Below are 22999 nucleotides of genomic sequence, written 5' to 3'. Positions count from 1 at the left end.
CGCTCGCGCGCGCTCCCCATTTAAAGCGAAAGTGCTTAAATAGGGATAAAACCCTCCCACTTCTTAGCCGCCCTCGGTTGCTTAACTGGGCGCTCCCCTTCCTGTTTCTCCCCACGCGGGTAGAGGATCTCAGGTGAGGAGTTGGGGGGCGGGGCGGCGATCCTTTGTTGCAAAGGAGCCGACGCACAGCCGGAAAGCGAGCAAAGGGCAGATTTGAGCCCTGATTTGGGCAAGAGCCCAAGGTTGCAATGCAATGCAAACGCAAAGGGTCTGTTGCAATGCAGGCGGTGCTAAGTTAGGGGAGGAGGAGAAGAGGCGAGGAGGCTGGATTTGGAGCCTCGCCACTTTGGACTTTTTGCAGGAGCCAGAGTCCACGGGAGGCGGGACCCACGCGAGGCCAGGATGTTGCGCGCCCTCGCCAGCTCCGCGCAGCCCAAGCAAGCGCTCGGTCGCCTCCTGAGGATGAATAGCACCGGGGCCAAGGCGCGGGGGACCCTCGCCGACAAGGTGGCCTTGGTGACCGCCTCCACCGAGGGGTAAGCTCCGATGGGGCTCGGCTCCTTTTCTGGAAGGAGTTGCTTTTTTTTTTTTTTGCAGGGGGGGATCTGGGTGCCCGCGAGGCAGAAGCACTCTGCGCGCTCTCAGTGGCACTCTTGCCCCGGCGCATCTTTCGCTGGCGGTGGAATTGAGGGAGGGGACGTCTTCACGGCTAATCTCCGAGTCGCGTTAAGCCCTCGGGATCGGTTTTGAAGAGGAGACAAAAAGAGCATTCTTGCCGCTCTGCTTAAGGGATAAGTGCGTGCCTGTGTGTGTGTGTGTGTGTGTGTGTGTGTGTGTGTGTGTGTGTGTATTGTTGCTGAACGGGAACCCACCCGAGTTTTAACGGAGATTTTTAAAACCCTCAAAGCATCCGATTGAAAGTCTTTAAGGTAGTGTTGCCTAAGAGCCGTATCCAGCTCTGCTTCTAAAGATCAGAACGCTTAGCGTTTTTGTTTTAATCGTGTGTTTTCAATGAACAAAGTTTTGCACCTTCCATTAAGAGTCCTTTCCTGAAAAGATGAGCAGTGGTTATTCCCCTGAAAAGTGCCTGGATCGGGTCTCTTAAGATCATGACTGCAAACGCATCATGCATTTTAGCTTGTGTGCATGCACACACCAAGAATCCCTTTGAGAACCGGCCCAGGCATTAGGCAGGTTGAGACCACTGCCTCAGGTGGCAGAGAAGCAGCGCTCATTTTGGGCACAATTGTATCAATTTTGGTCGAGACACACCACCCCTGATCCCTGAAACTGGTTTAAGGATGCTGGGAACTGTAGCTCTGTGAGTGGTAAACTGCAGTTCCCAGGATTTGGGGGGCGGGGGGGGGTTCAGGTCTATGGTGCATACACAGCCCATGGGTTGAAGGTTAAAGACCAAGCTGAGATTTGACCCAAGGCCTTCAGCAATTAACCAGTGATAAACCCTGTTGAATATAATGGAACTTCCTTCTGAGTAAACATTCACAGGATTAGGCTGTTGGCCACTAAATTACAACCAGCTCTCAATGATTAACTACGGTGATTAGAGGGAATATTTTTAAACCACTCCGTAAACTGTAGTTTTGTGTGGGGAGTTGGGGTCGCCTAAGCGATTGGCAAGGGATGCAGGTGGCGCTGTGGGATAAACCACAGAGCCTAGGACTTGCTGATCAGAAGGTCGGTGGTTCGAATCCCCGCAACGGGGCGAGCGCCCGTTGCTCGGTCCCTGCTCCTGCCAACCTAGCAGTTCGAAAGCACGTCAAAGTGCAAGTAGATAAATAGGTACCACTCCAGCAGGAAGGTAAATGGTGTTTCCGTGCGCTGCTCTGGTTCGCCAGAAGCGGCTTAATCATGCTGGCCACATGACCCGGAAGCTGTACACCGGCTCCCTCGGCCAATAAAGCGAGATGAGCGCCGCAACCCCAGAGTCAGCCACGACTGGACCTAATGGTCAGGGGTCCCTTTACCTTTAACATCGCTTGCCACCCTTAACAAACTACAGCTCCCAAGACTCATTGGAAGTTTAACATGGTATCACAGCGCATGGTGTGAACAGGCCTTAAGATAGAATCATAGTTGGAAGGGACCCCGACGATGGTGTAGTCCAACCCCCTGCATTGCAGGAATCTTGCCCAATGTGGGGTTCAAACCCACGACCGTGAAACTAAGGGTCTCATGCTCTGCCAACTGAGCTGTCTGTAAGATTCAGCTGCCAATCTAGCTGGCTTCTATACATGGAACAGAAGGGCGGGATATCTTGTCCTTTGCCTCAGTCACCATCTTGGACTGGCATTGCTTCTCTTCCCTTCCTATGAATTGCAGACACGCACACACACCATGTTGAACTATAGATTGTAATCTCCTCGGGGCAGGGACCTAGGCCGATTCTCCGAGTCTTGTGCACATCAATAGTACAGTGGTACCTTGGTTTGCAACCATTTTGGATTACAACCACATCAAACCCTGAAGTGTGTGTCCCTTTTTTTTAAATTACAACCCTTTTTATTATCATTACAACCCATTTTTTTTGGAGGCCCTAAAGCGCGCCTTGGGTTACAACCTGTTTTGGTTTACAACTGGACCTCTGGAACAGATTATGGTTGTAAACCAAGGTGGTGGTGTTGTTTAGTCGTGTCCGACTCTTTGTGACCCCCTGGACCAGAGCACGCCAGGCACTCCTGTCCTCCACTGCCTCCCGCAGTTTGATCAAACTCATGCTGGTAGCTTCGAGAACACTATCCAACGATCTCGTCCTCTGTCGCCCCCTTCTCCTTGTGCCCTCCATCTTTCCCAACATCAGGGTCTTTTCCAGGGAGTCTTCTCTTCTCATGAGGAGGCCATTGAGACTCAGCTTCAGGATCTGTCCTTCCAGTGAGCACTCAGGGCTGATTTCCTTCTGAATGGAGAGGTTTGATCTTCTTGCAGTCCATGGGACTCTCAAGAGTCTCCTCCAGCACCATAATTCAAAAGCATCAATTCTTCGGCGATCAGCCTTCTTTATACTCCAGCTTTCACTTCCATACATCACTTACTGGGAAAACCAGAGCTTTTACTATATGGACCTTTGTTGGCAAGGTGATGTCTCTACTTTTTAAGATGCTGTCTAGGTTTGTCCAACCAAGGTATCACTGTACTATATAAACAGCAGTAATAAATATATCCAGCTTTGTGCTGAAAACCAGGGTAGGCTTAGGTTCCCAGCTCCTTTTCTGGGGAGACAGTTCCCCCCCTGCCTCGTTTATTTCCTCAATAAACTTATGCATTCTTGACAGAATTGGCTTAGCAATTGCCCGCCGCCTGGCCCAAGATGGCGCCCACGTGGTTGTGAGCAGCCGCAAGCAAGCCAACGTCGACCGGGCCGTCGCTGAGCTACAGACGGAGAACCTGAGCGTCTCGGGGTTGGTGTGCCATGTGGGGAAGGCCGAAGACAGACAGCGCCTTATCAACGCGGTGAGAGCCAAGGCTGTCTTGAGGGGGGAGCATATTTAAACCACTGTATGATTTCCCCCCAAGGAATCCTGGGAACTGTAGTTCGTAGTGCTGAGCATTGTTCCCCTCAAGGAGCTACCCTGGTTTAGCAATTGTTTCCCTGGGAATTGTAGTTCTGTGAGGGGAATTGGGGTCTCTAAGCAATTCTCAGCACCTTTCATAAACTTCAGTTCCCAGGATTCTCTGGGGGAAGCCATGACTCTAGTATAAGAGTGATTTCAAATTATGGCATGGATGCGGCCTGTTTTCTTGTTTATGGTAGCCCACCTCAGAATGAGAATGGTGGATTTTGAACTGCCCTTCCTTGAAAGAGAGCTAGCCCACCACCCGTCTTCTCCTGCAACGTGCTGCCCCAATACTCTTGGGTGCCCTCCAGACGGGTGACGGCAAAGCTAACGGCTGCAAGCAGAGTAGGCAGCCTAGAAAACTCCCAGAATCCTCCAGGCAGCCATTTTGTAGGTCTCGCACAGAGGCAGCCTGACCATGTTGGCCCAGAGAAGCCGAGGCTTGCGCAGGAGAACGTTCTGGAAGATTGCACCTTGATTAGTCGAAAACTGTGTGGCATTACCCACCCACCCACCGACCTCGGGCACCAAAATCTCTTGGGCTGAGCCTGCCCTACACACTCCCTTTTCTGTTCCTCTTCTCCCCCGTTCCCCAACCAAAGAGGGTCAAGTTTATTTTAAGTTAATGTATTACGGTATTTTAATATTTTTTTGGAAGCCGTCCTGGGTGGCTGGGGAAGCCCAGCCAGATGGGCGGGGTATAAATAATAAATTATTATTATTATTATTATTATTATTATTGTTGATGTTGTTGTTGTTGTTATTATTATTATTTTATTTTATTTTATGCTATCCTCAAATTCTCTTCTGCTCTGATTTCAAGAGAGCAATTGGCCTTTCACTCCGCAGTGGGTAGAGCGCCTGCTTCGATCCCATCCAACTCTCAGGAGGAGTTGGACTATACAAGTCTCTCTTTAAAGTGGACTTGCTGACTCTTGTCTCCCAAGGAAAGTGGTACCTCAGGTTACATATGCTTCAGGTTACATGTGTTTCAGGTTACAGACTCCACTAACCTAGAAATAGTGCCTCGGGTTAAAAACTTTGCTTCAGGATAAGAACAGAAATTGCACAGCAGCTGTGCGGCGGCAGCGGGAGGCCACATTAGCTAAAGTGGTGTTTCAGGTTAAGAACAGTTTCAGGTTAAGAATGGACCTCCAGAACAAATTAAGTACTTAACCCGAGGTACCACTGTATGGGGAAACAGGAGACCTATAGATTCCCAGGAATGGGGTATCCCTGGTTTGGCTGGCACCAATAAAAGACTCCTTGGTTTCAGAATCGGGAGGAGCAGGGCGAGGTAGCTGTGCCCTATGGCAGCGTACGCATTGTACATTTAATAAAACACATTTGAAGCATGGGGCTTCTCCTAAAGAATACTGGGAACTGTAGTTTGTTGAGGGCGCTGGGAATTCTAGCGGTCTGGAGGTGGTAAACTACAGCTTCCAGGATATATTTTTTTGCCACATGCTTTTGTGCGCATGCCTTTTCCAACAGCTCCTATCCAAAGATATCTGTCGCTAGACCTGTTTTTCGGCTTCTGCTTGCTCCCAGGCAAGGAGAAATTTCATTGTGTTACAAAAGAGGCAGTTCTGTGTCAGATCTGCATCCCGTAGGATTGAAATGTTTGTCGAGGGGTGGGGTGCTGCGAAGCGGGATGTTGCGTGTATTATTAACATTGGTTTATTTACATGTATTCAGCTTATAGCCCACCTTTCCTCCTGAAGGAAACATATTCATAATAAAACAATTCTTTTCAAAAACAAAAATGAAAACACTTAAAACATCCTAAAAACTGCCACTTCAAGGTCTCTTTCAGACAACATCTGGTTGGCCACTGTGAAGACTGGGTGCATGGCAGGGGGTTAGGCTGGATGACCTTTGGGGGTCCCAACTCTATAATTGTATGGTTCTGTGACTAGAAGGCCTGAGCCCGGCGGCCAGGCTCTCCTGATGTTCTGTGAAGGGCTTGGTTTTTAAACAGAGATTCCCTGTTTGGGGAAGCTTTTAATGTTTAACAGGCTTTTGTATTTTAATATTCCATTGGAAGCCGCCCAGAGTGGCTGGAGAAACCCAGCCAGATGGGCGGGGTATAAATAATAAATTATTATTATTATTATTATTATTATTATTATTATTATTATTATTAATAATAATAATAATTTATTTATTGTATTCGTAGTGTGTTCGCCTTGCTCATTCTGTGCCTTGTGCTGCAGGCCCTGGAGCGCCACGGAGGAATCGACATACTGGTCTCCAACGCAGCAGTGAATCCCTTTTTTGGTTCCACTCTGGACGCCACAGAAGAAGTCTGGGACAAGGTAAGGGGTTCGGGGCGGGCGGAGGGAAAGGACTGAGGTGCTGAGGATGAGCCCCTCGGGGCAGGAAAGGGGCATGAGCTCGGCCAGTGGGGTGAAGCGGCACAGTTGGCATAGAGCAGAGGCTTCTGGGAAACACAGTGTTGCTCGAACCAAGGCTGGGATGCAGGAAGCTGCCTCATGTCTGGTCCCATCCATTCACACTCGCTCTCAGCTTAAGCTGATTTTGCAGAGCTGCTGTGAGGGTGAAATGGGGAGGAGAGCTATGTGCCTTGAGTTCTGTGGAGGGGAAAGCTGTGTGTAATAATAATAATAATAATAATAATAATAAAGGGACCCCTGACCATTAGGTCCAGTCCTGGCCGACTCTGGGGTTGCGGCGCTCATCTCGCTTTATTGGCCGAGGGAGCCGGCGTACAGCTTCCGGGTCATGTGGCCAGCATGACTAAGCCGCTTCTGGTGAACCAGAGCAGCGCACAGAAACACCGTTTACCTTCCCGCCGGAGCGGTATCTATTTATCTACTTACACTTTGACATGCTTTCGAACTGCTAGGTGGGCAGGAGCAGGGACCGAGCAACGGGAGCTCACCCCGTCGCGGGGATTCGAACCTCCAACCTTCTGATCGGCAAGTCCTAGGCTCTGTGGTTTAACCCACAGCGCCACCCACGTCCAATAATAATAAATAATAAATAAATCCTGGTACACCTTTGCCCTGCGGGGGACTGGATGGCCGGTTCACCCCTCCTGCTCAGGGAGAGAAGGCCTCTCTCAGCTCCTTGTTTCAGAGAGCAGGGTGGGTGGGTGTTTTTTTCTTGATTTTATTGCCTTTAGCTTCCTGTAAACCCGCTTTGAGGGTTTTTTTGTTTTGTTTTTTTACAGTCAAGCGATATATAAATTATACAAAAACAATGAAGGGGGAAAGTGATTAGGCAGTGGGTGGGAGAGATTTGCAAGCGACCGGTTTTTGAAAAGCCTTTTCCTCCTTTCTTTTATCTTCGATTAGATTTTCGACATCAACGTGAAGGCCGCAGCCCTGCTGATCAAACTGGTCGTACCTCACATGGAGAAAAGGGGGTGAGTTTTTGTACTTGTGTGTTGTGGAAGAGGCAACTTGGCGGTTGGGCAAGGGGTCTTCTGCGGCAGTGATAAAATTCTTGTCTATATTCTGGTCGCCAATCAAGCAGATAACCATGAAGATCTCCTTGCAAGTCCACCTGTTCTGTGGTGAGCTTCTGGCTCCTCGCCTAGGCTCCGTGTCACACTTCATGTCTGCTTCAAGTTTCTGGTCCTCATTGTGAAACTTCCCACTTCTGTAGCCCTTCCTGTGTCCACCCACCTTCTGTTGATGGGGAAAGGCCTCCGTTCTGTTGACCTGTGGGACTTGCGGAGAAGGTCACCTTTCATAAAGGCGGGCCAGAAGCTATTCAGTGGCTTGGCCACTGACATTTGGGGGGAACTATGGAGCACATCTGAGGAATTATTGGGAGGGACTCGGTAGCCCTTTATCTGGTACAGAGTTGAGGCCATGTTGCTAGACCTCATGGCCAACACCCTTGTTTGAGACTTTTTCAGTCCCTCTGGGGGTTCAGGGAACAGTAACCACCAACCATTTTCTCAGGTGATGTTGTTGTTGTTTAGTCATTTAGTCGTGTCCGACTCTTCGTGGCCCCATGGACCAGAGCACGCCAGGCACTCTTGTATTCCACTTCCTCCTGCAGTTTGGTCAAACTCATGTTGGTAGCTTCGAGAACACTGTCCAGCCATCTCGTCCTCTGTCGTCCCCTTCTCCTTGTGCCCTCCATCTTTCCCAACATCAGGGTCTTTTCCAGGGGGTCTTCTCTTCTCATGAGGTGGCCAAAGTCTTGGAGCCTCAGCTTCAGGATCTGTCCTTCCAGTGAGCACTCAGGGCTGATTTCCTTCAGAATGGATAGATTTGATTTCTCGGGTGATAATGGACCCCAAAGCACTCAGTGAGTTACATGGCGGAGTGGAGATTTGAACCCAAGACTCACTGATCCATGGCCAACACTTGAGCCACAAGCAACTTTTCTGAGGTGAACTCCACCCCTCTCCCTGGTCCTGACACCGTCACCCTTCCTCAGGGCTCACTTCTGCAGCCGAATTTTCCTTTCAGATGTCCGCCTCGCCTTACATGGTCCCCATCATGACTCCTCTCAGCCTCCATCCTCATTCGCTCTTGTTAACCTGCTTTTTTCTTACAGAGGCGGCTCCATCGTTATCGTCTCCTCCATCGCTGCTTATTCCCCGTTTCCGGTGAGTCAGCTGTTTTCCATTCCTCTGCCAGTGTTGCCCTTGTCCTTCTGTGTCTAGACCTTCCCCATCCCTTCCTGTAGTAAGAACATTAGGAGATCCCAGCTGCTGGATCAGGCCAGCGGCACATCTAATCCGGCGTCCTATTCTCACAGTGACTAACCAGATGCCCCAATAGGAAATAATAATAATAATAATAATAATAATAATAATAATAATAATAATAATAATAATATAATATCTATATTGTCATTGCCCCCTTCGGGGACAACGAAATTACTTGACTGCTCCATAAAAACACTAATTAAACAATACAGTATAATACAGCAAGGGAGATTAGATGACTTTCAAAGTCCGGGCTTCCCATTCAGGGCCGAGATCGCTCTGGAGAAGAAGCTGTTCTTAAGACGGCTCGTTCTTGTCTTCATCGTCCTGTATCTCCGTCCCGACGGCAAGAGCTCGAAGAGACAGTGACCAGGATGCGATGGATCTTTTACTATGTCCAGTGCCTTCCTATGGCACCTTGTGGCATAAATCTGCTCTAAGGTGGAGAGTGGGCAGCCAATAATGCTCTCTGCTGCCTTAACAACCCTGCACAACCCCATCCTGTCCTGGGTAGTACAGCTTCCGTACCACACACATAAGCCATAAGTGAGCACGCTCTCAATGGCACAGTGATAGAAGGCAAGCAGCAGTTTCTGCGGAAGATGGTTTTTCCTTAGTATTCTCAAAAAGTACAGTCTCTGCTGCGCCTTCTTCACAAGCCCCCTTGTGTTGACACTCCAGGACAGATCCTCTTGTAATTCAATGCCCAAAAATCTGAACGTTGTTACCCTCTCCACACAGACCCCATCAATCAAAAGTGGCTGGACGTTGCTCTTCTGTCTCCTGAAGTCCACCACAAGCTCCTTTGTCTTCCTTGTATTTATGAGCAAGTTGTTAGCTCTGCACCACTCTGTCAGCCGCTCCACCTCATCTCTATAATCCGTTTCACCCTCCCTTTCATGGATGAGCCCAATCACGGTTGTGTCATCTGCAAATTTGACAACCCTATTACTAGGGTGAGCAGTGACACAATCGTACGTGTAGAGAATATAAAGGAGCGGACTGAGTACGCATCCCTGTGGTGTTCCTGTGTTAGTCTTAAGCATATTAGAGGTATAAGGGCCCAACCGAACCCTCTGGGGGCGGTCTGACAAAAAGTCCAATATCCACCCACAAAGTGATAACGGAAGCCCCAGATCTTCCAGTTTAGACATCAGACGTTGTGGTAGAATGGTATTAAATGCCGAGCTGAAATCTAAAAAAAGCAGTCTGGCATAACCCCCCCGCTGCTCCAAATGTGCAAGGACGGCATGGAGGGCAATCGCCACAGCGTGCTCTGTCGATCTTTTCGTTTTATAAGCAAATTGGAATGTGTCCAGTCCCTTTGGTAGGCAAGCAATGACATAATTTCGTACCAGCTTTTCAAAGCACTTCATGATTATAGGTGTGAGTGCTACTGGACGAAAATCATTCAGATCTTCCGGGTTATATTTTTTTGCTATTGGAACGATAATAGAGGACTTTAGGCATAGAATCATAGAATCATAGAATCATAGAGTTGGAAGAGACCACAAGGGCCATCGAGTCCAACCCCCTGCCAAGCAGGAAACACCATCAGAGCACTCCTGACATATGGTTGTCAAGCCTCTGCTTAAAGACCTCCAAAGAAGGAGACTCCACCACACTCCTTGGCAGCAAATTCCACTGCCAAACAGCTCTTACTGTCAGGAAGGTCTTCCTAATGTTTAGGTGGAATCTTCTTTCTTGTAGTTTGGCTCCATTGCTCCGTGTCCGCTTCTCTGGAGCAGCAGAAAACAACCTTTCTCCCTCCTCTAGGTGACATCCTTTTATATATTTGAACATGGCTATCATATCACCCCTTAACCTCCTCTTCTCCAGGCTAAACATGCCCAGCTCCCTTAGCCGTTCCTCATAAGGCATCGTTTCTAGGCCTTTGACCATTTTGGTTGCCCTCCTCTGGACACGTTCCAGTTTGTCAGTGTCCTTCTTGAACTGTGGTGCCCAGAACTGGACACAGTACTCCAGGTGAGGTCTGACCAGAGCAGAATACAGTGGCACTATTACTTCCCTTGATCTAGATGCTATACTCCGATTGATGAGGCCCAGAATTGCATTGGCTTTTTTAGCTGCCGCGTCACACTGTTGGCTCATGTCAAGTTTGTGGTCAACCAAGACTCCTAGATCCTTTTCACATGTACTGCTCTCAAGCCAGGTGTTACCCATCTTGTATTTGTGCCTCTCATTTTTTTTGCCCAAGTGCAATACTTTACAGGCAGGATGGAACAATAGCCTGGGCTAGGGATCGATTTAAAATCCCAGTGAAAACTCCTGCTAGTTGATCTGCACAGTCTCTCAATACCCTTCCAGCTACCCCATCCGGCCCTGTGGCCTTCCTTGGGTTGATTCCCTTCAACACCTTCCTCATCTCTTCTTTTTCCACAGAGTCTACTATATTCATTTGTACTGATGATGGTAATGGTGGTGGTGATGGCAAAGCCTTCACAGGGAGTGGTGGTGGTGTTGGTAAAGCCTCAACAGGTGTTGCTGTAGATGTTACTTCAAAACGGGCAAAAAAGGCATTCAAATCCTCTGCGAGGGATGCCCCTCCCTCGTCTGCCAGGGAGTCCTTGGATTTATACCCTGTTAATTCTTGTACACCTTGCCACACCTGCCTGGTGTTGTGACCTTTGTAAATAGGTCACAATATAGATTTTAACCTCTGGGGAAAACTCTGGAAAAGTGACTTGAAGTTTACAGCATGTTCTTTGAAGGAGAACTACCTGAAAATTATTTACAGATGGTGTTGAACTCCGAGTAGGCTTGCTAAGATGTATAAGACTGAATCAGATAAGTGCTGGAGATGCAAAGAGGTGGAGGAAATGTTCTTTCATATGTGGTGGACTTGTAAAAGGGTAAAAGAGTACCGGGAAATGATCCATAACAAATTGAAAACAATGTTTATAAGTGCTTTCCCTCCCAAAAACCAGACTAGAGTCCTTTCTGTTGGGGATAATTCAGACTGAAATTCCCGGGTGTCACAAAAGGTTATTTATGTATGCCACTACTGTGGCCCGTGTTTTGTTAGCCCAAAAATGTAAAACGAGCGAGGTCCCAACTAAAGAAGAATGGCAACTTAAGTTGACAGAATATCCACAGCTTGCAGACTTAACATATAGAATAAGAGAACAAGAAGAACATATGTTTAGAGAAGATTGGAAAACGTTTATTGAATATACAGTGGTGCCCCGCAAGACGAATGTCCCGCAAGACGAAAAACTCGCTAGACGAAAGGGTTTTGCGTTTTTTGAGTTGTTCCGCAAGACGAATTTCCCTATGGGCTTGCTTCGCAAGACGAAACGTCTTGCGAGTTTGTTTCCTTTTTCTTAAAGCCGCTAAGCCGTTAATAGCCGCTAAGCCGCTAATAGCCGTGCTTCGCAAGACGAAAAAACCGCAAGACGAAGAGACTCGCGGAACGGATTAATTTCGTCTTGTGAGGCACCACTGTACGGGAAATAACTGTACAGCTGAAAACACCGGCAGCATTAAGATAAATTCAACAGTGTAAGTTAGTTATGATGGTTGTTATAATGGAAAACTGAAGTTTCTGTAAAATATGCAGGGATTTATGATATGTAAAATGAACCATGGAAAGAGAGGAAGGGAAGTCACTGGTATCTTAAGGGTGTATAAATGAATACTTTAAATTGTAAGACAGAAAATTTAATAAAAATTATATATTAAAAAATGCAAGCAGGACATGAGTTCACCAACGCCATCCACTCTTGCGATTCCCAGCAACTGGTTCCAACTCAGGAACGGCTCTGCCAAGTTGGAGCTATTGCTAGTAAACATTGATAGCCTTCTCCTCCCTGAATTTTGAAAGCCATCCACATTGATGGCCTGCATCCCTTCCCCAAGGAAGAGGACCGAAGTTGCGGTGCAACAACATCTGGGTGCCCATGGTTGAAGAATGCCGCCTTAGGGGAACGGTCTTGACAGCCTCCTGAAATCTCTTCCTCCTCTTAGGGATTGGGCCCCTACAATGTCAGCAAGACAGCACTCCTGGGCCTCACGCACACCCTCGCTTCCGAACTCGGCCCCAGAAACATCCGCATCAACGCACTGGCTCCCGGCCTGATCCGCACCAAGTTCAGCTCAGCTGTGAGTATCGGGGAAGCTGTGGACGTATGTGCCTCCTGTGTTTATTTACCGTATTTTTTGCTCTATAAGACTCACTTTTTCCCTCCTAAAAAGTAAGGGGAAATGTGTGTGCGTCTTATGGAGCGAATGCAGGCTGCGCAGCTACCCCAGAAACCAGAACAGCAAGAGGGATTGCTGCTTTCGCTGCGCAGCGATCCCTCTTGCTGTTCTGGCTTCTGGGATTCAGAATATTTCCCCCCCCCCCTCCAAAAACTAGGTGCGTCTTATGGTCTGGTGCGTCTTATAGAGCGAAAACTATGGCGTTTATCCCTTGCCTTTCTTCCGCCATCACAGAACCCATGCTGTAGTGTGCGTGCGTGCTTCTTGCGAGAGATCCTGCCCACCCTTTGCAATCTTTCACATGTCCCACCTTTACCTGAGGTACCCCTGGCTGGGGCATGGGGGGGGGCGGGGAGAGAGAGAGAGCCATCTCGTGTGTCAGTGACCAGTTTTTGGAACTCCCTGCCTGGAAAGATTATGTTTATAACCACATTTATTACCAGCTGTTCATCAACCGTTCCCAGGCTGGGTTGCAACAGTTAAAAATGTAAAGCAGTCAGAACAGATCACAATCGCAGGAATAGGGTGGGTTCTGAAAACGGATCGTTTCAAGTGTCAAAGACCGAGGTGAAGAGGTCTGTTCCACTTCATTCCACCTGACAAGATATTCCTGTTTCTTGGGGGTTTTAATGAGATTCTTTATCTGCCCCGTCTGTCTGTTTTAATTTTCTGGTTTTTTATTTATTTTATTCTATAATGTATTATTTTTTAAAGCGTTTCACTTGCACCCTACCCTCTGACGGCATAGATTTCAACGGGAGCGAGGTGTAACTAACTGCAGCTCTGATCTTATACACACTTAAAACTGGGAGCGAGCCTCGTTGAATTCGGGCTGGACTTGGACTCCCACGAAGACAGAAATGTTTAGAGCAGTGCTGTCTGTCTGAATCCAACCCAAAGTCAACAGAAGTTGAAATCTGTCATAATTGGGCTGGGTTTTTATTTTTATTTTTTTTATTTTTTATGTCTTCACCTACAGGCACAAATTCAGGGTATTGGTTTTATCATAGAGGCAAACTGACTGGGCATCTTCTCTTTCCAGCTCTGGCAGGACAAAACCGTGGGGGACAAATTGATGGAAACCATGAGGATACGGAGGTAACGTTCACTACACAAACACACACCCACTGGTCAGCAGGTCTGTGGGCCAGCTATGGGCCACAAACGGAATCTGAGGGGACTGTACCACATCACTTGAATTGGCTGCCGGGCCCTGAGGCCCCTTTAAAAGAAGCCCCTCGCCCACCCACTAATGTTGGGCACAAGCAACTCGTCTTGCGAAGCACGGTTTTAACGGTTTTAAGAAAAAGGAAACAAACTCGCAAGACGTTTTCGTCTTGCGAAGCAAGCCCATAGGGAAATTCGTCTTGCGAAGCAACTCAAAAAACGAAAAACTCATTCGTCTTGCGAGGTACCACTGTAGATAAATAGGCAGGAAAATAAATGACGTTTTCATGCGCTCTGGTTTCTGTCACGGTGTCCCATTGCGGCAGAAGCGGTTTAGTCATGCTGGCCACCCAACCCGGAAAGCTGTCTTTAGACAAATGCCAGCTGCCTCGGCCTGAAAGCGAGACCAGTGCTGCAACCCCATAGTCGCCTTTGACTGGACTTAACCATCCAGGGGTCTTTTTCCTTTACCCTTTACCTTTTTTTCCAGTGGAATACATCTGAGGAATGGGGCTTGGCTGTGTCAGAGGGGGTCTGATCTGTATGCAAAAAGTCTCAGTTCTGGTCTCTGGTGTCTCTCTAGGTTTATTTATTTATTGGGTTTATATACCACCTTTCATCAAAAGATCTTGGGGAGGTTCAGATGATTTTAAAAAACAAACCCAAGATAAAAGCACTAGTAAATAATCAAAAGCAACAAAACCCCACCTCCCACAAACTCATTTAAAAGCCTGTAGAATGTTAAACAGCCAAAGGCATGGCTGAAGAGGAATGGGGTTTTTTTGCCTGGCGCCTAAAGGTGTATAATGAAGGCACCAGGCGAATCTCCCTGGGGAGAGTTTCTCACAAGCGGGGGGCCACTGCAGAGAAGGCCTGTTCTGGTATTGCTGCCCTCTGGACCTCTCACGGAGGAGCCACATGAAGAAGGGCCTCGGAAGATGAACACGGGGTCTGGGTTGGTTTATAGGGGGAGAGGCGGTCCTTTGAGGTATTGCGGTCCTGAGCCATTTGACGTTTGTTAGGGGCAGAGTTGGGGAACCGTTCTCAAATTGAGAGCCACATTCTTTTGTGAAGAGCCTTTTGTGGAGAGCCCCAGCTGGCGCACTTGGGTGCACATAGCACACCGCTGCATGCAGAATGTGCTATACATCCAAAACCACCTCATCCTGAGTCAGACCTAGTTCAGTATTGTCAGCTCTGGCTGGCAGCCGCTCTCCTGGATTTCAGTCCGGGAACATTCATTCCCAGCCCTATCTGGAGGTTCGGTATGAAAGCGAGTGACAAAATGTTAATACATTGTGGGATCTTTATTATTATTATTTAACCAGCTTATGATAAGCCTAAAAACCTTGATTTGTGTTCTGGGGGGGGCGTGCTCTGCTGCCAAACTACAGCCCCTCCCCAGACGCACGGATTCACTCGCTTCCTGCCGCCGCCCCAAACCCACAGCAGTAAAGGCTGGGGAAAAGGCTATAAATGCATGGAAGTGGGTGGCGGGGATGATTTTCACGGAGACCACAGTTCGGCAGAGGAGGTTTAGCCCTTCCCTCCTTTCCCCAGCTGCACTCTCTGCAAGTATCGCGGAAACCCGCCTGCTGCAAACACGGAGCCATTAGGTTTTTTTGGAAAAGTCTCCTACAAAAACCATTTTTTTGCAAGCCTGATTGCAATGTGGAAATGGGGCGGGCAGTTACTGGTGTGTGTGGGGGGGTGTCACAGTGCATGGGGTGCGGAGGTTTAACCCTTTCCTCCGCAGCAATGAACTCCACCCTAGGTAAAGGTAAAGGGACCCCTGACCATTAGGTCCAGCCGTGGCTGACTCTGGGGTTGCGGCGCTCATCTCGCTTTATTGGCCGAGGGAGCCGGCGTACAGCTTCTGGGTCATGTGGCCAGCATGACTAAGCCGCTTCTGGCGAACCAGAGCAGCGCACGGAAACGCCATTTACCTTCCCGCCGGAGCGGTACCTATTTATCTACTTGCACTTTGATGTGCTTTCGAACTGCTAGGTTGGCAGGAGCAGGGACCGAGCAACAGGAGCTCACCCCGCTGCAGGGATTCGAACCGCCGACCTTCTGATTGGCAAGTCCTAGGCTCTGTGGTTTAACCCACAGTGCCACCCACGTCCATTTTTTCTGTAAGAAGTGCTTTTTATTTTTCCATTTCAAGAGGAATTGGGGTGTACCTGTGGGACCCCTGCATTACATAGGGTATTTCTTATCTTATTTTCTGGAGTCCATGGACTGATCTTGGTCTGACACAGCAGAGAGGTTGGGATTTTGGTGCAATGTTAGGATTTTGTGTGTGGATTCTACCATAAATCGGCTTTTTGCCCTAAACTCCTCCCTCCCTCTCTCCTGAGAGACACACAGCCCGCTCAATAATCCTGGTTTCTATCCCTAATGCTACTGTAAGCTCAGCTTCTGGGTCATGTGGCCAGCATGACTAAGCCGCTTCTGGCGAACCAGAGCAGCGCACGGAAACGCCGTTTACCTTCCCGCTGGAGTGGTACCTATTTATCTACTTGCACTTTTGATGTGCTTTCGAACTGCTTGGTTGGCAGGAGCAGGGACCGAGCAACGGGAGCTCACCCCGTTACGGGAATTCGAACTGCCGACCTTCTGATCGGCAAATCCTAGGCTCTGTGGTTTAACCCACAGCGCCACCTGCGGAACTCCACCCTATCCACCCACAAAAAGAACCCCAACACGCACACACTGCAATTATGCTTGAAGAGAGCCCCTGTTCCGGAGCACACAGTCTAGCCCTCTTGCCTAACCCCTCCTCCCAACCCTTGGAGAGCTGCTGCCGCCTAGAGTAGACAACACTGAGCAAGATGGATGTGGATTAAGGCCCCACGATGTCTTACCGGGTGGCTTAAGCAGCTCTAGCTAGGCCTGAGTCCTGGCACAACCTGCAGGCCATTTATTTATTAAATATCTATACCACCTGTCATCTGAGTATCAAAGAGCAGTTTACAATATAAAAACACAAAAAGTACATGACATAACAAGCAGCAGTTTTTTCAAACCCTGCAAGGTTTGAAAGGCCATAGATTGGCTATTTAAACAAAGATCTGGGAGAAAAGTCAAGGTATGTAAGGAAGGTGCCAGGCAGGCCTTTCTGGGGAGAGCACACGACAAGCAGGGAGCCACCGCGGAAAAAGCCCGTTCGCATGTTGCTGCCCTCCAGGGCTCTCACAGAGGAGGCACGCAAAGAAGGGCCTCGGAGGATAATTGCAGGGTCATATGGGGAGAGGTGCCCCTTCCTCGTATGGGCTCTCGGTGCTGGCAACTGTGGTGTGAGAGGCAGGAGTCGAGGGCCAGGGAATGGGGTTGCAGGTCAAGAGCCAGGAGTTTGACCCTATAGGTGGTCTGTTGCCCAGGCAAATTCATCTGGGAGCCGACGGCCACCTGGTGGACTCTAGAATGGGCAGACAGATTTGAGGCTGGTTGAAGAAGAGCAGGAGGAGATCTCTGTAGCTGGATCAGGCCAAGGGCCCACCTCGCCCCTGATTTCACAGTGGCCATCCTGATGCCCCTAGGGGAAACTTGCAAGCAGGACGTGAGTGCCGCGACAGTCTCCCCACTTGCAATTTTCAGCGATGGGCGTTATTGTAGAAGAGTTTGGATTTGATATCCTGGAGGCGGTTGGAGGATGGATGGCGGCTAACAGATTGAGGTTGAATCCTGACAAGACAGAAGTACTGTTTTGGGGGGACAGGAGGCGGGCGGGTGTGGGGGACTCCCTGGTCCTGACTGTGCCCCCTGAAGGACCAGGTGCGCAGCCTGGGAGTCATTTTGGACTCACTGCTGTCCATGGAGGCACAGGTCAAATCTGTATCCAGAGCAGCTGTTTACCAGCTCCATCTGGTACGTAGGCTGAGACCCTATCTGCCTGCAGACTGTCTCGCCAGAGTGGTGCATGCTCTGGTTATCTCCCGCTTGGACTATTGCAATGCGCTCTACGTGGGGCTACCTTTGAAAGTGACCGGGAAACTACAACTAATCCAGAATGTGGCAGCTAGACTGGTGAATGGGAGTGGCCGCCGAGACCACATAACACCGGTCTTGAAAGACCTACATTGGCTCCCAGTATGTTTCCGAGCACAATTCAAAATGTTGGTGCTGACCTTTAAAGCCCTAAACGGCCTCGGTCCAGTATATTTGAAGGAGCGTCTCCACCCCCATCGTTCAGCCCGGACACTGAGGTCCAGCACCGAGGGCCTTCTGGCGGTTCCCTCACTGCGAGAGGCCAAGTTACAGGGAACAGGCAGAGGGCCTTCTCGGTAGTGGCGCCCGCCCTGTGGAACGCCCTCCCATCAGATGTCAAAGCGATAAACAACTACCTGACATTCAGAAGACATCTGAAGGCAGCCCTGTTCAGGGAAGTTTTTAATATGTGACATTTTAGTGTATTTTTCATCTTTGTTGGAAGCCGCCCAGAGTGGCTGGGGAAACCCAGCCAGATGGGCGGGGTACAAATAATAAATTATTATTATTATTATTATTATTATTATTATTATTATTATTATTATTATTATTTATTATCCCGCTTTATCACTACCCTAGGGAGTCTCAAAGCGGCTAACATTCTCCTTTCCCTTCCTCCCTCACAACACTCTGTGAGGTGAGTGAGGCTGAGAGACTTCAGAGAAGTGTGACTGGCCCAAGGTCACCCAGCAGCTGCAGGTGGAGGAGCGGAGACGCGAACCCGGTTCCCCAGATTACGAGTCTACCACTCTTAACCACGTCACCACACTGGCTCTTTTTGCCTCCAAACGGGTGGTGGAGCATAGCCATTCTGGTTGGTAGCTGTTGATCGCCTTATTCTCCCCGTGAATTTGTCTCATTGTTGGCATCCATCTGTCTCGAAAGACAATGGAGTGTGCCTCCGTGGGCATAGTCGAACCACTGGAGAATCGCAACACCCGCTGCGGCTGCAGAGACCCGCAGCTTGTAACTGCTGCCTCCAGCATGCTTTCTGCTGCGTTAGCAGCAACCAAAATGGCCTCTGGGGCGCAGGCCTGGGTGGTGTGTCTGGGGGTCCTGGGCTGCCCAGACAACAAGACCCCCCTCTCAGCCTGGCTGAAGTGGTCCAAAATAAAGCAGAGCAATATGTTTGGCAGCAGCCTGGTTGCAGGAGTTGCCGGAAGGAGACTTACAAGGCGCCATCCAACCCCCTTAGGAACTTCATTCCAGATTTGTGTAGGGTTTACTCCTTAGCCTTTTCTTCTCCTGAAGATATCCCACAGGGCCGCGGGTAATGAATTTTGTCTAATCCTCTTTATTAGCTATTCAAATGGGTGGCCGTCGCCACCTCTTGCGGGCAGGGGGCAAAATTTCAAAGTTTAACTGTTCATTGTGTGAAAAAGTAATTCCTTTTGCCTGGCTGTGAAGCTAGCGATATTCAGCTACGTTGGATGATCGCGAATTCTAGTATTATGAGTGAGGGAGAAAAACATTTCTCTCTCCACTGTCTCCAAACCGTGCATAATTTTTATACACGTCTGTCATCTCTCCTCTCCACCACCCTGACATACCTTTAAACAAACTAAAAAGGCCCAAGTGCGGCCTCAGTTTCCCCCCTTGACTTGAACCCATGCAGGTCCAGGTGCGCAGTGGCGTAGCGTGGGGGTGCAGGGGGGGCCAGCCGCGCCGGGCGCAACATCTGGGGGTTAGGGTTAGGGGGTGCAAATCCACGGGTTAGGGCGCACGAATTACTTGCCTTGCCCCGGGTGCTGACAACCCACGCTACGCCACTGCAGGTGCGAAAGACATAACATTTTGAATTAAAGATCACAGCACCCTTAAAAACACCCTCAGCTTAGAGGTAACCAGGTCTGAACAGTTCTTTCTTCCAACAAAGTTCTCTCTCCTACTTAGTGTCTGACTAGCACCTGGGAGTTGTTGTTGCTTAGTCGTTTAGTTGTGGCCAGCTCTTCGTGACCCCATGGAGCAGAGCATGCCAGGCACTTCTGTCTTCCACTGCCTCCCGCAGTTTGGTCAAACTCATGCTGGTAGCTTCGAGAACACTGTCCAACCATCTCGTCCTCCTTCTCCTTGTGCCCTCCATCTTTCCCAACATCAGGGGCTTTTCCAGGGAGTCTTCTCTTCTCATGAGGTGGCCAAAGTCTTGGAGCCTCAGCTTCAGGATCTGTCCTTCCAGTGAGCACTCAGGGCTGATTTCCTTCAGAATGGAGAGGTTTGATCTCCTTGCAGTCCATGGGACTCTCAAGAGTCTCCTCCAGCACCAGAATTCAAAAGGATCCATTCTTCGGCCATCAGCCTTCTTTATGGTCCAGCTCTCACTTCCATACATCACTACTGGGAAAACCATAGCTTTTACTATACGGACCTTTGTCCGCAAGGTGTTGTCTCTACTTTTTAAGATGCTGTCTAGGTTTGTCATTGCTTTTCTCCCAAAAAGCAGGCATCTTTTAATTTCGTGGCTGCTGGTTCAAATAATTAAACTCACTGGGTGGCCTTAGGCCAGTTATTCCCTCTCAGCCTAACCTACCTCGCAGGGTTGTTGTGAGGATAAAATGGGGAGGGGGAGAAGAACCATGTATTCTGCCTTGAGCTTCTTGCGGGGTGGGGTGCAAATGTAATAAATAAATTAATTGGGAACCCCATGGGCTGGGATTACAAACTTCATTCCACTCACAACTGAAACGTCTCCTCAGGCCTTGAGGATTTAGAATAACCTGACTGTGTGCGTGGAGTACTTAGCAATCTTACTATGCTTTCATTTTTTAAATTTTATTTCTGTGTTCTGCTTGGCCCACTGCGCATGTGCACATGCGTGCTTCCTGCCCACCCCCAAATGCGCCCCAGCACATTTGCGCATTGGTTTAAACAGTGCACGAAAATCAAGCATCGTTATTGCATCATGGTTCTCAGGCGTTTTAGTTGCCTAATTGAAAAAAAAAAGAGGGGAGAGAGAAAAGAAGCAAACTGACAACTGCAGAAAATTGCACATGTGGCAATTGTGGAATTGCTTCTGGAAATTCTCCAGGTTACGCAGGAAGGCAGAGCAGAGCAGAGCAGTGGTGGTGATGCAGAAACTTACAGAATGATAATGAAATGGAACGAGGGACATCCAAGCATCCCAAGACTTTAGAGTGATCTGTCAGCTGCAGCCTCGGTCGTTCTGGGTTGAACAGCAATGAAATCCAGGCCTGGATTAGGGGTTGGTTATCCACAGGCCTTGCTGGCACCATCTTCTTCCTCTTACCTAGATTCACCTTTCTTCCTCCTGCCTCCAGTTCCTCGGCCTCATCTCCTTTCCCCACCAGGCTCTGCCCATAGCTGTCAAGTGTCCCTTATTTGGCGGGACAGTCCTTTATCCCAGCGCCACGTCCTGCTGCTGTCCCTTATTGATAATGTCCCTTAAATAAGCTACTGAAAGTAATGGGGCCCTTTCTATGTCCAGCTGTCCTTTGTCAACAACAAATTGTTGCTGTTTTTTTGTGTTGAATATATGCTATATGGTAATTTATGGACCTAATAGGTATCTAAAGCCATTTGCACGCAACAAAATATGCATTCTATCAAAGTAATTGTTGATCCCTTATTTTGGCTGCTGATCCCTTATTTTCGAGGCTGCTGGCCCCTTATTTTCAAATCTGTAAGTTGACAGCTATGGCTCTGCCCCCTCCTTTTCCCCGGCCCTGCCCTTGGGCAACAGCTATATTCTGCCTCCACTGTCAAGAGGCCTCAGAAAACCACTCGCTGGGGAATCTCATGTGAGCAGAGTGCTGTTGCGCTCAGGTCCAGCATGCAGGCATCCTAAAAGGCATCACGTTGGCTGCTGTGAGAACAGAATGCAGGACTCGATGGGCCATTGGCCTGATCCTGCGGGCTTGTTTCACGGCCCTACATCCTTTCTTTGCCTTGCTTCCACAAGGAATGCCCGCTAACCGGAGTGTTTCCCTTTCCTCCCTCTCTTCCTTAGGATGGGAGAGCCGACGGACTGCTCTGGCATAGTCTCCTTCCTCTGTTCCCCGGACGCCGACTACATCACAGGGGAGACCGTGGTGGTGGCTGGGGGGGCCCCATCCCGTCTCTAATGGGATGGGGGGGGTCCAGCCTGCCTTCCTACTCAACTATGTGAACGACCAGATGGATGGTTTCGCATTGCCCACTATGCACCCCAGGAATAAAGATGTGGGGATGTTGAGTGAGGGGGGAGGGGGTGCTTGGCTACTGGAAGTGGGGGGCACAGTTGCTCCCCCAGAGGAGAGATGACAGGGTGAGACACAGACGTCCCTCCTAATAAATGGGAAGATGGCAAGGGGGAAATTGATCTCTGGGTCTCATTTGAGATCGTATGTGTTTTTTAAAAATACCGTATTTTTTTCTCTATAAGACTCACTTTTTCCCTCCTAAAAAGTAAGGGGAAATGTGTGTGCGTCTTATGGAGCGAATGCAGGCTGCGCAGCTAACCCAGAAGCCAGAACAGCAAGAGGGATTGCTGCTTTCGCTGCGCAGCGATCCCGCTTGTTCTGGCTTCTGAGATTCAGAATATTTTTTTTCTTGTTTTCCTCCTCCAAAAACAAGGTGCGTCTTGTGGTCTGGTGCGTCTTATAGAGCGAAAAATACGGTATGGTGGTGGTAATTATGATTGGTTTATTACCCTTCACCCTGAGGTCCCAGGGTGGGTCACAATGATTTAAATGAATTAAAACAAATTAAAGGGAGTTATAGGGACACAGTCCATCCCTGGTCCAGGTTTGTTGGGAGAAGTTTTGGTATCAGCTAGATCAGTGTTTCTCAAACTTGGGTCTCCAGGTGCTTTGGGGCTACAGTTCCCACCATCCCTGACCATTGTTCCTTCTAACTAGGGATGATGGGAGTTGTAGTCCAAAAACAGCTGGAGATCCTCTAATCTCTATGAAGTTCATCAGGTAGCACAGTTCCCATTGGGATGGGGAATGACCCAAAGAAGTCTTTTCCAATCTGGGCTCTCCAGATGTTTTTGGACTACAACTCCCATCAGCCTCTGCTGGCCGGGGCTGATGGGAGGTGTAGTCCAAAAGCATATGGAGGGGCCCAGGTTGGCAAAACCGGGCCTTACAGCCTACAAATGATTCCCTGTGTAACTGGGGGGCCCTTCTGGAAGAACAAAAACCTCGAGAACTGGGAGAGGTGTCTGTGTGCGTGTATTATGGATTTTAGTGGTCACTTTTGCAGAAAAGTATTGGGGCGCAGGAAGTCTTTTGCGAGGGGAGGGTCAGGTCTGTGGCGATTTTCCGCCTGTTCGTTTCCCAGTGTGCCTTATTTTTCTGTCGACTTTCACAATAAAGGTGTGTGTCTGACTAAATCCTTTTGTGGGCGCCTCTGTTTG

The 22999-nt window shown here is 49.0% G+C and overlaps 1 protein-coding gene across 1 annotated transcript; it reads left to right on the top strand.

Moving 5' to 3' along the window:
* Window positions 1–22975, top strand: LOC308572203 (dehydrogenase/reductase SDR family member 4-like). Its single transcript, XM_081168176.1, has 9 exons — window positions 1–133; window positions 362–536; window positions 3291–3468; window positions 5789–5890; window positions 6893–6963; window positions 8112–8163; window positions 12253–12387; window positions 13529–13584; window positions 21608–22975. Exons 2-9 carry the CDS (start codon window positions 403–405, stop codon window positions 21720–21722), a joined length of 843 nt encoding a protein of 280 aa, XP_081024302.1. The 5' UTR covers window positions 1–133; window positions 362–402; the 3' UTR covers window positions 21723–22975.
* Window positions 22976–22999: the final 24 nt, after the last annotated feature.

This window comes from Podarcis bocagei, assembly GCF_964188305.1.
Source record: "Podarcis bocagei genome assembly, chromosome: 13".
NCBI lineage: Eukaryota > Metazoa > Chordata > Lepidosauria > Squamata > Lacertidae > Podarcis > Podarcis bocagei.
Note: the sequence above shows the minus strand (reverse complement) of the source record. Positions and strands in the feature narration are given on the sequence as shown.

Excerpts from the sequence above, each read along its gene's own strand:
- LOC308572203 (XM_081168176.1), top strand. The coding sequence starts at position 403 with ATGTTGCGCGCCCTCGCCAGCTCCGCGCAGCCCAAGCAAGCGCTCGGT. Across the intron at positions 3,469-5,788 it reads GACAGCGCCTTATCAACGCG|GCCCTGGAGCGCCACGGAGG; the intron begins GTGAGAGCCAAG and ends CTTGTGCTGCAG. Across the intron at positions 13,585-21,607 it reads GAAACCATGAGGATACGGAG|GATGGGAGAGCCGACGGACT; the intron begins GTAACGTTCACT and ends TCTCTTCCTTAG.